At 41.3% G+C, this 14,351-nt stretch overlaps 1 protein-coding gene across 8 annotated transcripts in view; it reads left to right on the top strand.

Annotated features, from left to right (window-relative positions):
• Positions 1-14,351, top strand: part of NTRK2 (neurotrophic receptor tyrosine kinase 2) — a 362,023-nt gene that overhangs the window by 61,080 nt on the left and 286,592 nt on the right. For 7 of the 8 annotated variants that reach the window (XM_055272094.2, XM_055272098.2, XM_055272097.2 and 4 more), the window contains one exon: positions 11,996-12,031. The exons of the other annotated variant lie outside the window; for it this stretch is intronic. In XM_055272094.2, coding sequence (XP_055128069.1) covers positions 11,996-12,031 — 36 coding nt within the window. The remainder of the gene's footprint in view (positions 1-11,995; positions 12,032-14,351) is intronic. 8 annotated transcript variants of the gene reach the window in all.

Below are 14,351 nucleotides of genomic sequence, written 5' to 3'. Positions count from 1 at the left end.
CCCACCATTGTTAATATCTTACGTTACTGTGGTACATTTGTCACAAATGAGAAACTAATATTGGTACATTACTAATAACTGAACTTCAGACTTATTTGAATTTTACCAGTGGCCCTTTGAAACTCTTGGGGGCAAAACTCGATTCAGAGTGAAGGTCTGCAGTGAAAAGCTGTCAGAAGTGGTCTGAGTCTTTTGATATCAATGCACAGTACTGTCGGTGTAAAGCCAGAAGCTTCTGTTTTGGAAAGGATTTTGATGTCTTTCCTTTTGAACATTTCTATATGGTACTGATATTTGGTAGAGCTGAACTCTTCTTATCCATGGGGCCTCATTTTCATTGATCATTTCTGTTAGTTTTAACTTAGCTTGTGATGGGGAAGAATTATTTTCTGGTATAAGAATAACTTGGTGTTTCTCAAACATTCCCCTTAAAAGAAATAATTATTTATAAAAAATACAACTTAGGGTAAATTTTATAAATACATTTCCTTCCCTTCTTTCTTTCCATCTTCTTGTTCATGAATTTGTTAGGTCTTTAAAATATTAATATCTGCTTTTATAAAAGCCTGGGTTTTTTTCGGTTCTCTTTAGGTATTTACTTAAGTGTCAGCTATCAAGGAGTAATAAATGAAAGTGGAAATGAAGGAGACTTGGCCCAGGGTGACAGTGGATATAAATGGCCCTCGTGGGCTATAAACCAGTGTGACCGATTAGAGATTGACCCCACTTGGCTTGGGAAATAGAATCGTTGTAGCTATTTATGAGACTCACAGCCATAGCACACAGACAATGACCTTTCTTAGAATTGCTTCCTTTCTCTCTTAACGTCCTTTAAAACTAAAGAAAAATAAACAAATAGCAAAAGAGAAAAAAATTCCCTGCTGGTCTAACGTACATTCCAAGTTAAGGATAGCAGGTCAAGTTTGGCTTTATATTCCATTAATACTTCTACTGTTATCATATAGTAATTGATGAAGAAGTTTAGCTCTCACAAATATTTTTTATAAGAAATTTCAGCTACTTTCTCCCAGTTGTTTCGGTAAGATCCCCCCCTTCCCTTTTTGTATTTGTTATATTGGAAGTTTCCCGGCTTACACGAAAGCAGGCAGCCTGGGCTCACTGTGAAGCTAGTTGCATTTCTATACAGAGCCATAATTAATGTGACATCTCTGATGTCCCTTAGAGTATGTGCACCTCATTCAGCTTAGAGCAGACTTCTGCTCAGGCACACTGGCTCATGTCTGTAATCCCAGAACTTTGGGAAGCAGAAGTGGGCAGATCGCTTGAGCTCAGGAGTTCAAGATCAGCCTGGGAACATGGCAAAACCCCTTCTCCTCAAAAAAATACAAGAATTAGCTGGATGTCGTGTGTGTGCCTGTAGTCCCAGCTACTTGGGAGGCTGAGGTCAGAGGATTGCTTGAGCCCGGGAGGCGGAGGTTGCAGTGAGCCATGATCGTGCCACTGCACTCCAGCCTGGGTAACAGAGCCAGATCCTGTCTCAAAAATAAAACATAAAAAATAATTTTTTAAAAAGAACTAAGATTTCCATGGGATGGTCATTTTGCTTAGGAACTTGTTTTTGAAAACAGAGAATAAAAACTGTTGAAAGAAACTGAAGCATAAATAAACCAAAAGTCTCCAAAACAAAAATTGGTGAGCATGGAAGAGGGTGGACCAATTGGATGTAATGACAGTCCTCGTAACCTTTACTCCCGCTTGGGATGCAGACACTAGGTGAGGTGGCAGACACCCTGTTCTCTACTTGGAGGAAGGATGGTGACGTTCGACCCCAAGCCAGTGGCAGCCCAGTCCAAGGGGGTGCCAGTCACAGCATGTGAGGATGTGAAGCAGGCATTAAAAGAGAGCGGCCCAGCGAACCAAGATCCCTGTGAAATGTTTCTTGAGAGTGCTGGGGGCCTTGCAGACCCTGCCATTTCCCCAGCCAGCAGGCTAATGTGGAAGGACAGGTACTAGCAGATATTCAGATGTCAGCAGGACCCCAGACACCAAGCCAGCACCCTTCCCCATCTGTTGATCACTGGAAGCCTGGCTAGTAACCGAGAAAGAGAAAATATCTTCCCAGACTCCAGATACTAAATTGATCACTTTAGGTCCCACATTTAAGAATTGAACCTAGCTCTGGTTACTTTGGGATTGTGTTTAAGGCATAAAGTGCAAACTTTCAGCTTCAAAATGAAATCTAGAAAACCATGATGTTTCTCTTCTAGCACACTGAAGAGCACAACTTGTGGCAATCAAACTACAGGAGTTTTATGTTACTTTTGTTTTCCATCATGTCTTTAAAATTGATTCAGTAGGAGAGATCTTCCCTGGTTCCCAGAACAGTAGCTTCCTGCCCCTTGTTGCACATTTCAATCAACTGGAGACTTTTTGTCACTGTTTTGTTTGATTACATTTTTAAATACACATTCCTGGGGCCTAGCTTTAGCACCTCAGATTCAGTGGCTCTGGGATGAGAGTTGGGCTTTGGCTTTTTTTGTTTTTAAGGTCCCTAGTGATTCTAATGAGCAACCAGGAGTGAGCCTCACTGATTGGAGGAGAACTCTGAGCTGTGTAACATTTTTCTGCTTATGACTGAGTGACAAACAATTCTTTGGTTATTTTTGGCTGCAGATAGAATCTCAATTGAGAAATGGCATGTCCCACCCGAGCTAGAAATGAAAACTCTGGATTTGAGCTCATGGCCAGTCTCCTGTCCTCCCCAAGTTCAGGCTGGCAGTATGGGGTCAGGGATGGGGTTTGCTGAGGTTTCAGTGTCCCTGCTGCCCAGGTGAAAGGGGGTGGAGAAGGAGATGACAGGGAAGTTTGCTCACTAGTGGCTTTGTGCTCTTGGAACCTGGGAATGTTCAATGCTGATGTGCAGACTTTCTTTCCTGGATACCTTTGTGGGCTCTTGGAGATTTCTCTCTGTGTATTTCCCATGACATGAACAAATGTGCCTCTGCTCCAGCTGGCACAAGCAACTCCTAACTCCGGGAAAGTACTTTGTGTTGTTGGGGTCCCTCAGCAGGACCTAAGACTCCCCACAAAGACTTCCTCCTGTGCTGCCTTTGGACTGCAGGGGACACTCATAGTCTCTTGTCCCCTGGGTGTACAGGTCAAGCCAAATGCCACCTATACCCCATGGCTGCAGGTTTCTTTCACCTTCTCTGGCAAGGGTCAGGCCTTGTCCTCTGAGCCATCCGTTTGAAGAGAACATAGTTCAACTCTCAGAGTGGTTCTGTGGAAGCCCCTCGGTGGGGCAGTGTCAGAGCAGCACTTCCCCAAAGAAACTTCTTTATAAATCCTTCCTTGTTCTCTTCTTCCAGAGATCTCTTACACTCTCAAGGTGAATCAGACATTTCCAAGGACATGGGTCCAGTTCTCAGCCAGTTCCTTTGTGATTTCTGCCTCTGAGTGCCTCACATCCACTTTGGTATAAGTTACTGAGGCAGGAAGAGTCTCACTTAACATCCTGTTATGCTAGAATCTAGGGATTTTGAACAATGTGCCAGCTGTCTTTGGAGGTATGAGAAACAGAGGGTCCTGGGCTACCCCTTGCGGCAAGTTATAACACTTGAGACAACATAGACCCTACCTCTTAGGAAGGTGGCAGGGGTGGGGTGCAGGATGGTGGGAATAAAACACAGCCTCTTGCCCATAGAACGAAAGACACCCTAGCCAACCATAAAATATAAAAGGTGGAGAAACACTTGGCTGCTTATTCCTGTCCCCTGTTCCTCTTTGAGGTTGCCTTTATTCTGGTTGTAAGAGATCAGCTTCTCATTCCCAGGGATGTCCCTGCCGTGATATTAGGCAGGACCCAGATGAAGGTATGCAGAAATTATAGGCAATGAAGGACAAAGACACCTCTTTAAATCTTCTTTCTCGTGGAAGCCAGGGAACAGAGACTATTAAATGGAATAGGTGGAACCTCTAAGATTTTACTTCTAAGGAGATAAACTTTCACTTATTCTCAATTCAAACGACTCATTCAGATCGATGTTTGAACTTGGAATCCTGAGCATAGTTAGCCTCCACTCTCCATATTATTTAAAGAGCAGATTTGGTGCAGTGGGAAGGGTTTGGGTTTTGAATTCAGATCTGATTCAGTCACAGATCTGAGTTCCATCCTCCATGATCTATGCGGCTTTGAGCAATTTTCTTAACACCTCGGAGTGTAAAGTGTGACTTTCCTTCTCCATAAAGTGTAGGGTTCTAGCCCCAAGTAGAGGGCATCCTTGTGCCTACCTAAGGAGAGGCATACATTGAGCACCTGCCTATCATGTGTCAGCCCCAGCTTAGAAGGTTGCCGCCTTGAGGCTGAGCATATCTGAAGTGCCCGATGCAGTGGCTTACACTTGATAGCCAGGTGCTTGGTGTTATTTATCCTCTCCTTAGGTAGGCATTGAGAATATGATAAAGGAGGTGAACATTCCCCACCTCCCTTTGTGTTTATGCCCTGTAGCCATTAGGGAGAAACGTTCTACCCAGAAATGCTTTTATCCCAGACTAACTCTGCCCTTCCTTATTCAGAAGCGTGGGCTTGCCCAGAAAAAAGATCTTGAGACTCTATCATTTTACTACCTGAGCTTTCTAGACTTGGCCCTTGATATGATTTGGCTATGTCCCCACCCAAATCTCATCTTGAATTGTAGCTCCCATGATTTCCACGTGTGGTGGAAGGGACCTAATGGGAGGTAATTGAATCATGGGGTGGATTTTTCCTGTGCTGTTCTCGTGACAGTGAATAAGTCTTATGAGATCTGATGGTTTGATGAAAGGAAGTTCCCCTGCACACACTATTTCTTGCCTGCTGCCATGTAAGACATGTCTTGCTTCCCCTTCACTTTCTGCCATGATTGTGAGGCCTCCCCAGCCATATGGAACTATGAGTTGATTAAATCTCTTTCCTTTATAAATTACCCAGTCCTGCGTATGTCTTTATTAGCAGCATGCAAACAGGCTAATACAGCCCTTTAAGGAGAAAATTAAGTCAAAAATTTGACCCACCTTTCAGAGGGTGGGTCAGTCTTAGATCTTTCTGCTGTCTAAGCTCTTTTCCCCCTTCTCGTTTTCATTTGGAATGTGGCCTAGAAATGTGCTGTCGGGGACAAAACCAATCTCCTGTCCTTTCTCCTTTTTTATAGCTGTGGTCAAAGATACCCTGACTCCAATATTTAGGTACCTAGCTATTACTTTGTGTTTCATTGAAAAAATTGTCATTTTTTGCTAGGTGCAGTGGCTCACACTTGTAATCCCAGCATTTTGAGAGGCTGAGGCATGAGGATCCCTTGAGGCTGGGAGTTCCAGGCCAGTCTGGTCAACAAAGTGAGACCCCGTGTCTACGAAAAATAAAAAGAAATAAAAATAAAAATTGTCATCCTTCATGCTCACTGAGACCTTTTGACTCTGGTAAAACTTCTCAGTGAGTTGTTAAATCAGGGCTTCTCAAACTTTAATGCACATACCAAACTCCTGGGGACCCTGTTAAAATGAAGATTATGATTCAATGGATTTGAAAATGGGCCCAACTAATGTATTTCTAACAAGCCCCCAGATGATGCCAGTACTGCTGGTCCATGAATCATACTTTGCGTAGTGAGGATGCCCTGCAGAAGCTGGAGGGGCTACTGGAAGAACTGGTCAGGCATCCATCAAGATGAACTCACTGACTTTCCCTGAGGATATCAAATAGTAATAACAATGCAAATATAGAATAGATGGTGCACAGAGATGCCCTTTAATTGGTTTTGGCATAAAGTTGGATGAATTCAATATGTGGCTTAAGAAGGCTAGGGAGAGTGAATAAAAAGTAGAAACAGCAGTTGCAGGCACGTACACACACACAGGGTGGGGTTATCTGAGGATTCTTCAGAAGTTCTCATGTATCCTATTTAGCTTACCAGCTAAAAAGAAAGACTTGTCTAAGATGAAATTGATCCACTGTATGTCAGTCATTGAAATTCAATCCTACATATAAAAATCCCTTCATGAACCAGAAAGTGTACCTGGAGACTTAGTGGAGATTAGAAGTGATGAAGGTTTCTTTTTAAGTAGAATTTGAGGCAGAAATTAATGGCAGAGAGATCACTTATGATTTGTTGTGAGGAAGAAACCTGGAGCCTTTGTTAGCATTTTCTGATCAGATAGCCCAAGTTGCAAGAATTTTGAAGGCCAGATAGTCCTATAAATGTGAACATCACGTTGATGCAAAGTAGATTCTGTTCAGAATCATTACCCAAGTAGTTTAACCCTTTGGCTTGGAACAAACCTAACCAGAGCACCAGATGATAAAATACCATCGTTTTAAAGCTTACCATTCTTTAGGCAGTGCATAAAGAGTGTCTCTATGGCCCACTCATTCAGGAAGAATGTCACAGCTCAAGAATGCTCATTCACACAAGCAGTGGGAGTCAGTGACTTGCGCTTCCTAATTCGGGAGCTCCTGTCTCCTATGCGAAATGCACGTCAGGAACAAACTATAAATATTGGAAGAGATTTTTCCACAGCTTCTCCTTCCGTGCTGTTTTATCGAAAGATTCATGACATCTGGATGAACCAGAGCTCTCTGCGGCACTTAGAATGCCCCACACTGGTGGATTTAGATTTGGTGTACTTAGTCTAAAGAACGAGGGGAGAGGAAATTTCTCCAAATGTTATGCATTAAATAAATCTCTCCTGGCTTTATACTATTTGTTCCTTTGGTCTTTTATCAGGACCTGTTTCTTGTCCTGGAGATGAAGGAGAGAAAGTTATGTCTGCTTTTCTGCCTTAAATAACTGAGAAGAGAATGATTTGACCATACGTTCAGAATAATGATAATTAAGATTTATACTTAAATAGCTCCTTATACCTCAGGAGTACTAATGTTAGTTAATTATGCTTCCCAAAACTCTTGAGGAATTGCTAGAGCCAATGCTATTATCCTCTCCTGTCTTACAGAAGACTCCCTTGTTACAGAAAAAAATGGCGACTCCCACTGCTGTATAGCAAATGAGTGGTTCAGCCAGAAAGGAAACCCAGATATTGCAATGCCAATTTCAGGTGCTGAGTTCAGCCTGCCCTTCCGAAAGAGAAGAGGAGAAGAACCTGAAAATCAAAAGGCTGATCCCCCCATGAGTGAGAAAACACTGTCGGCAAAGCAAGGACAGTTTAATTGAATAGAACAAATCTTTTGTAATTGCCTTATCATATGGAATTCTTTGAAATATTTTTCAGGATCACATCATCACATTAAATAGAGTCTGCAAATAGAATGGAAGAAAAGTCTTTTCTCTCTCTCTCTCTTTTTCTTTTGGTAGAGCGTTAGAGGGAGACTAAAAGTTTAAAGGAAGGAAACAGATATGTCTTCCTGGCCTCCCTATTATTTTTTATCTTGTTAGCAGAATGGAAAATGAACCCTATTGTCAGGCTACCTCTCTTCCCATAATTTATTTTTTTTATCCTACAAACCTGTTTTTCCTTTAACTGTAGACTCTTAACAGTTGAAATGTCATAAAGATGTTTTCTCTCTCATCAAGATTTACATAAAGTCATAAGATTATTCATGAGCTATAAGTGAGTTTAGAAGATGGAAATAAAAAGGCCCTATTTTAGGTTATTTTGCATGGAATTAGGAGGATGGTGCAGTGCTTGGGTTTGATGCTGTTGGGGAAAGAAGAAAGTGTATCTTTGATGTGTGGAAGCCCAAGTGCCCTCAGGGCTCATCTGCCTCTTGGAGGTGCAGACCTCACTGGCTCCCTGGGAAGCTTTGTCAGGAGTGCGGCTGTGGCTGTGATATAGTCGCTATCCTTCTTTTACTATCTTTTTTAACTTGTATTTTAGAATCAGGGGGTGCATGTGCAAGTTTGTTATGTGGGTCTATTATGTGATGCTGAGGATGGGGATGTGATTGAACCTGTTACCCGGGTAGTAAGCATGGTATCCAATAGGCAGTTTTTCAGCCTTCCCCCCATCCGTCTCTCTCCATCTTCAGTAGTCCTACTTGGGGCACTTCAGGCTGCACTGTGGACTGGATACTCCCTTCCGGTAATTCTTGAAAACATTCCTTAGGTCAAGAACAAAGTAAAGGTGAGTATGGCACCTTAGGATGCTCAACACTTTCTTCAGAAAACAGGATTTGACCATCAGATCTGCAGACATTGGTACTTGGCCTTCAACCTCTTTCAGCTGAGGAGTTGCAGCTTACATCCCAGTGAGCTGTGGGGGTCGTAGACAGTCTGCTGCGTGTTTGGAACTCCAGTGGGTTGAATAGAGTTCCTGGATTTCAATATTTTATTCCACTGTCTCCCAACATGAAGATTTAAGGCTTGATGCTACTTCTTGCTACCTAAATCTGAGATTTCTGATTTGATGAGCGCTACTAGGGTAGCACTCAAGGAATCATAATAACCCTTTCAAAACCCCACTTTCAGGGCATGGCTCAAGTCAGATACAGCTTCTTTGTCTTTCATTAATTCTCTTTTTCTTGGATTTTTTTCTCATAGCTAGTGTTTGTCTTCCCTCAGTGACCTTTTAGTCCTAAATATCTCCAACAGGGCTTCCTAACTTTAGCATATAACAGTGTGCAACAGTATGTAATGAAGGAACCATTTAGAAATTAGACTTAAAAATGGCAAGACATTTTCAACATCTGACCATTGCCAGAAGTCTAAAAAGAAAGTGATATATTTTTTCTGTCAGCGTTTAAAATGATGTTAATAATTACCTTACTGTTAGAGTGTAAATATCATGAGAGGTTTTGCTAAACTAGGAAGTTGCTGGAAGCAAAATACTTGATGAGCTGGGGTCAGCTGTAGTAATGTGACCCTCACTTTTCATAAACATTAGGTCTCTGCATCCTCTCATGTGCCAGTCTAACTAAACCTTTGTATACTGAGAGGTGTTTATTTGTTGTGGTGAGTAGACCCTTGTCAGACGTAGTGCAGTATGCTTGGGAGAAATAAAAGCAACTCTGTTACAGTTCGTCTCACATTGTCTTTCTGCGAGTTTCATAATCTTACACTACGTTTGGCTATTGTGGACGAAAGTAAAGTGACAGTACTTGTCATACATCTGGGAGGATGAAGTTGGGAAAAAGTAGTGCTTTTCACAAAGTTTAGATATGGCCTAACGGTTTTGCTGGTGAAGTTGGTAGGAAAGGGATGCACTGATATGAGTCATAAGTCTGGATGGACACTGACCTATTTTTTATTAAATTAAATTAAATTATTTATTTATTTTTGAGTCAGAGCCTCACTTTGTTGTCCAGGCTCGAGTGCAATGGTGTGATCTCGGCTCACTGCAACCACCACCTCCTGGGTTCAAGCGATTCTCGTGCCTCAGCCTCCAGAATAGCTGGGACTACAGGCGTGTGCCACCACGCCTCGCTAATTTTTGTACTTTTAGTAGAGATGAGGTTTCCCCACGTTGCCCAGGCTGGTCTTGAACTCCTGAGCTAAGGTTATCCGCCCGCCTCGGCCTCCCAAAGTGTTGGGATTACAGGTGTGAGTCACCACGCCCGGCCCTGGCCTATTTTCTAGATTATGGCCTAACGTCTTTATTTATGATTGGACCCCAAATCCCATTTTTCCATACCTAACATTTGATATAGTGAATAGCTGTGATGTTCTTGGATCTTCCTAGGGGCTTCGTGTGGGTAGTGTGTTTGGGTGTTCCTGTTCTGCAACGTGGCAGATTAAACCTGTATGTCATTCATAGTCACTGAGGCCGTTTAAATGTGTGGCTGAGATAAATCTGGCTCTGAATCCTCAGTCTTTTCACTTTCTTATTGAGCTGTAGGTGTAAAAGTGACGGTGACCACAGGCCCTTCTCTCACATGCGGGGGAGTCCGTGGGGGCCTGAGAACAAATCAGTGGCCAACTCCTCCCAGGCTAAGCAGTGAAAGCCCCAGAACCATAAAAAGCCCTCAATCCTGGGCAGATGGAAAGGATGTGGCTGGGAGCATCCCCGTTTTAAAACTTGTAAGGAATCCTCTTAGTTCCTGGCAGTCTGGGATGGTTGGCCACCCTACTGCAAATGAAGACCCACATAATTATATCCAAATATTTAAAACTTATAAATCAAATCAGTGAATGTGAATTGTGAAATAGAGTAGGTTCCACCTTCCTGCAAGACAAATGTATAGTTATGATGACGTGGAAGGCTGGATTTGAAGCTGAAAATCTCAGATTGTGTTGAAAGGCACATAGGGAAGAGGGACGAGTGAAATCTTCTAAAATAATGGATTACTGAGCACTTTGAAGACTGACTTGCTCTCTTGGGCTTATAGAATCTTTCCTTCAGCAGGGGTTGTAAATTCCCACGGTAAGGGGGACTCCATTTGGTCTAGGGCTTTTGTAAAGGGAAAGGACTTCAGAGGACAACTGAGTCCTCTGCAAGTGACATCAGAAGGGCAGCCCCTGGGACTTCTTGCTGCTGCTTTTTCATTGAATTAGCCCTCAAACTACAGGGCAGCTTTCAAGACTCTTCTCAGAGTGTTACAACAGCTATAAGCAACCCTGACAAGACATATTCACATATGATAACTCAAAATGAGTTTGAAATGGTGTTTCAGATAATAAAATTCTTCAAAATATGATTGAAATTTACTGGAATCAATGACTTTGCATACATTGATATAGTGCCATCACATGTGGCTGCACAGGGTGTGCACTGCACAATTTCCCATCACATGTGACTGCACAGGTGCACAGGGTGTTCATGGCACAATTTCAGGTGATGCTATTCACATGGACTACAATATTAAAGGCGCCCCCTAGAGTTGTGCAAAGCATGCACTATACAGCAGTATGCAGCATCCCTGGATGGAAGTACACAGCCATTCATTTCATTTTTTTTCCTTGCTAAAATAGATATTTTTCTAGTTGAAATGCGTTACAATTCTAATTTGAACACTGGGGCCACTTTTATTTGGTTCTTCATTTAGACTAACCTTGATTATTCACTGGGGAATGCATGAACAGAAAATTGGCTCATTTCACTTTACTTCAATGGCATTTTCCTGCTAAGGGTTCAGAAGTGAAATGAAAACTGAGTAAGCTTTATGGTTTACAAGTTTTACTGTTTCACATGGCAAGTGAGGACTAAAAGCATAGGAAATAGCTTTGGAAATTCATTTTGCAATCACTTAAATGTTAAAACAAAATTTAATTTTATTTCCAAGTAGACTTTCATGTAGAGACCCAGTTAGCTCTGATTGGAGAATAAGTAGCAAATGTTTTTGTTACCAGTTCTTGTTGATGCTGAGTTAAAAAAAAAATGTTTTTAGCAAGTCTCATAGGAATACCTTAAAGCGGAATATTCTGATCATCTTGGTGACTGCAGAGCCATCCCTCAAAATTAAATTGATAACTTTTACATTTCTCTCTGATATGCCATTTTTTATAACTTCTTATACATCAATGATTTCAATAGAGGAAGTACATTTTATTTTTCTTTGTTGTGTTAGGGCATAAAAAAGGTGTCTTCGGCCTTAGAAACTCCCCTGAAGATAAGGTGGAGAATAAAATTGTGCTTTAGATAGCATTATGCAGGGTAGTTAATAATATGCTCCTGAATGCAAATGACCCTCCTACACACTTGACAGTAACCCTCAAACCATCAGAGAATAACAAAAGTGGTACGAAAATTATCTGTCTCTGGAATAAAAATACCGAAACTGCAATGAAAATAGCCAATTGTATAATGGAAACAGTACCAAAAAAGGATAATGGTAATAATTCATTGATTGCTGAAGTTTTTCCAAAGCAATTTGTCATTTTGTTTTTGTGATTTCTTTTTTGGAGGGATGAAAGTGGGAGAACTGGGGAGGGGAACGCAGTTAATGTGGAAGAACTCAAGAACTTCAAGTTTTGTTTACCTGTCCTGTAAAAGCAGTCTATTAAATTGCAAAACTTCAATGTATGTTTAGCTTATTTTAGTTGGTATAGGTTAGTAATTTTTTGACTCCAAAATGCATACTTACAAATCTTTGCTCTGTTTTGCCTTTTAGGTGCAAACCCAAATTATCCTGATGTAATTTATGAAGGTATTTATCATGTTTTCTACTTTGTATTTCTTTTTCAAAATGTTTGTGTATAATGAAATAAATCAACTGAAAGAAGACTCTTCTAAGCTCAGTTAAATATACACTTTAAGCGTTACGTAGGCCAAAATAGTATTTCAAAAATCATTCAATATTGATGGCCATTTTCCCTTGACATTTACAGTGCCTGTAAATAGCACTTTCTCTCTCATACCCTGTTCTTGGAAGTAGTAAATCCATTCCGTTGGCTGTAACAGACATCGTATTTCCTTAATTGGGAACTAATTACCTGTTTAAAACCCATGGCTACCAAGAAAAGGGAGGTATGTCAGTTTCTGGCTATGACAGGAAAGCCGATTCAAAATGATGTTTCTTGTATAACGAAGGTGTTTGGCTCACAGACAGGAACCTCAAAGGTAGGGCTTGATTTAGGGTTGGTTAAAGCAGCAGCTCCACTATGTCGTCAGGGACCCAAGTTCCCTTCATCCTACACTCTTTTGCCCACCATGCCAGCTTCACTGAAGGCTGGTCCCCTTGTGATTACAAGAGAATGTCGTGGGGAGCTGCTGCCATTCACAAGGATGGGACAAAGGGAAGTGCTCCTGAACGCATCCTCAAGGAAAGAGAACTTCCCAAGAGACAAGAGCCTTTGTATCCAATTCAAGACCCAGTTGGGTCATAGTCCATTCTTGCCCTTATTACTGGTAAGAGGGATGGATTATCCCTTCAGTAACTAAATTCACCCCCAGACTTTAAGTCAGCTTCCCCGAAGGTGGATAGGCTTAACCCCTTGAAAAAAAAAAATGGGATTCTCTCAGGAATGTGGAAAGAAAGAAACCAAAGTCCATTATATTAGCTTTTTTTTTTTTTTCCTTGAGATGGAGTCTCACTTTGTTGCCCAGGCTGGAGTCCAGTGGTGCGATCTGTGCTCACTGCAACCTCCACCTCCCGAGTTCAAGCGATTCTCCTGCCTCAGCCTCCTGAGTAGCTGGGATTACAAGCACGTGCCACCACACTCAGCTAATTCTTATATTTTTAGTTAAGACTGGGTTTTACCATGTTGGCCAGGCTGGTCTCGAACTCCTGATCTCAGGTGATTCACCCACCTTGGCCTCCCAAAGTGCTGGGATTACCAGGGTGAGCCACCATGCCCAGCCTATATTAGCTTTCGATGGAATATCGCATCTCTCCTTTGCTATTTTGATCGAATGCCAAGGATGTTTTCCTAGGTGTGAAAACCCATATTTAACAGATTTCCAAGCCAGGAAGCCACTGTTTGGGGAAGTGGAAGGCTACATTTCAAGAGTTGGCTTTAAATTTAGGAATGATTAAAAGATTGATTAGGCCGGGCGCGGTGGCTCACGCTTGTAATCCCAGCACTTTGGGACGCCGAGGCGGGCGGATCACGAGGTCAGGAGATCAAGACCACGGTGAAACCCCGTCTCTACTAAAAATACAAAAAAATTAGCCGGGTGTGGTGGCGGGCGTCTGTAGTCCCAGCTACTCGGAGAGGCTGAGGCAGGAGAATGGTGTGAACCCAGGAGGTGGAGCTTGCCGTGAGCCGAGATTGCGCCACTGCACTCCAGCCTGGGTGACAGAGCGAGACTCCGTCTCAAAAAAAAAAAAAAAAAAAAAGATTGATTAAAACATTATATTTATATATTTTCTGTAAAATATTCTGTTCTTTAATTTTATATTTATATACATTGATTGATATTTTACTTTTTCTATAAAATGAGCTTGTTTGTAGGTTTATTATATGCGTGTGTATTTAACCTGAGCTAATTTTAAGTTGGGGAATAATATTGTCTTTACCTGCTTGTGCATGTTAAGCCATATTTCTTCCAAGCTGTGGTTTGGCTGATTTTTTGCATATGATTTGTATGTTGTTTTGTTTGTATTTGTCTTGATACGGTTTAAAGGAAGAATCTCTCAAATTGTTTCACAGAGAAATAAGTTTGAATAGTGGTCTTACATCTTAAAATTACATTTTTGACCCTTTCCCAGTTAATTCAAGACTTTAAAAATGTCATCTTCCTGTTAGCCTTAGATCCCACTTTGGATCTTTTGGCCAAAATGTCATGATATTAAACTATAGACACTCGAATGATCTAAATTTTGCAGATGTAGTTGGCTATAACATGAAGAGGGAAAACTAAACAAATAAATGATATCCATTAGTGTTTAAAATTAGTTTTAAGATATTCAAAAGGAAAATGATGAGAATGTGGTTTTGGCATTAAGAATGAAACAGCAAACACATAGAAAATAGATTTTTTTCTGTTATTTTTTATTCACAAAGGAACACATTGCTAATAAAAAT

The sequence above is a fragment of the Symphalangus syndactylus genome, chromosome 3 (assembly GCF_028878055.3).
Source record: "Symphalangus syndactylus isolate Jambi chromosome 3, NHGRI_mSymSyn1-v2.1_pri, whole genome shotgun sequence".
Taxonomy (NCBI): domain Eukaryota; kingdom Metazoa; phylum Chordata; class Mammalia; order Primates; family Hylobatidae; genus Symphalangus; species Symphalangus syndactylus.
Note: the sequence above shows the minus strand (reverse complement) of the source record. Positions and strands in the feature narration are given on the sequence as shown.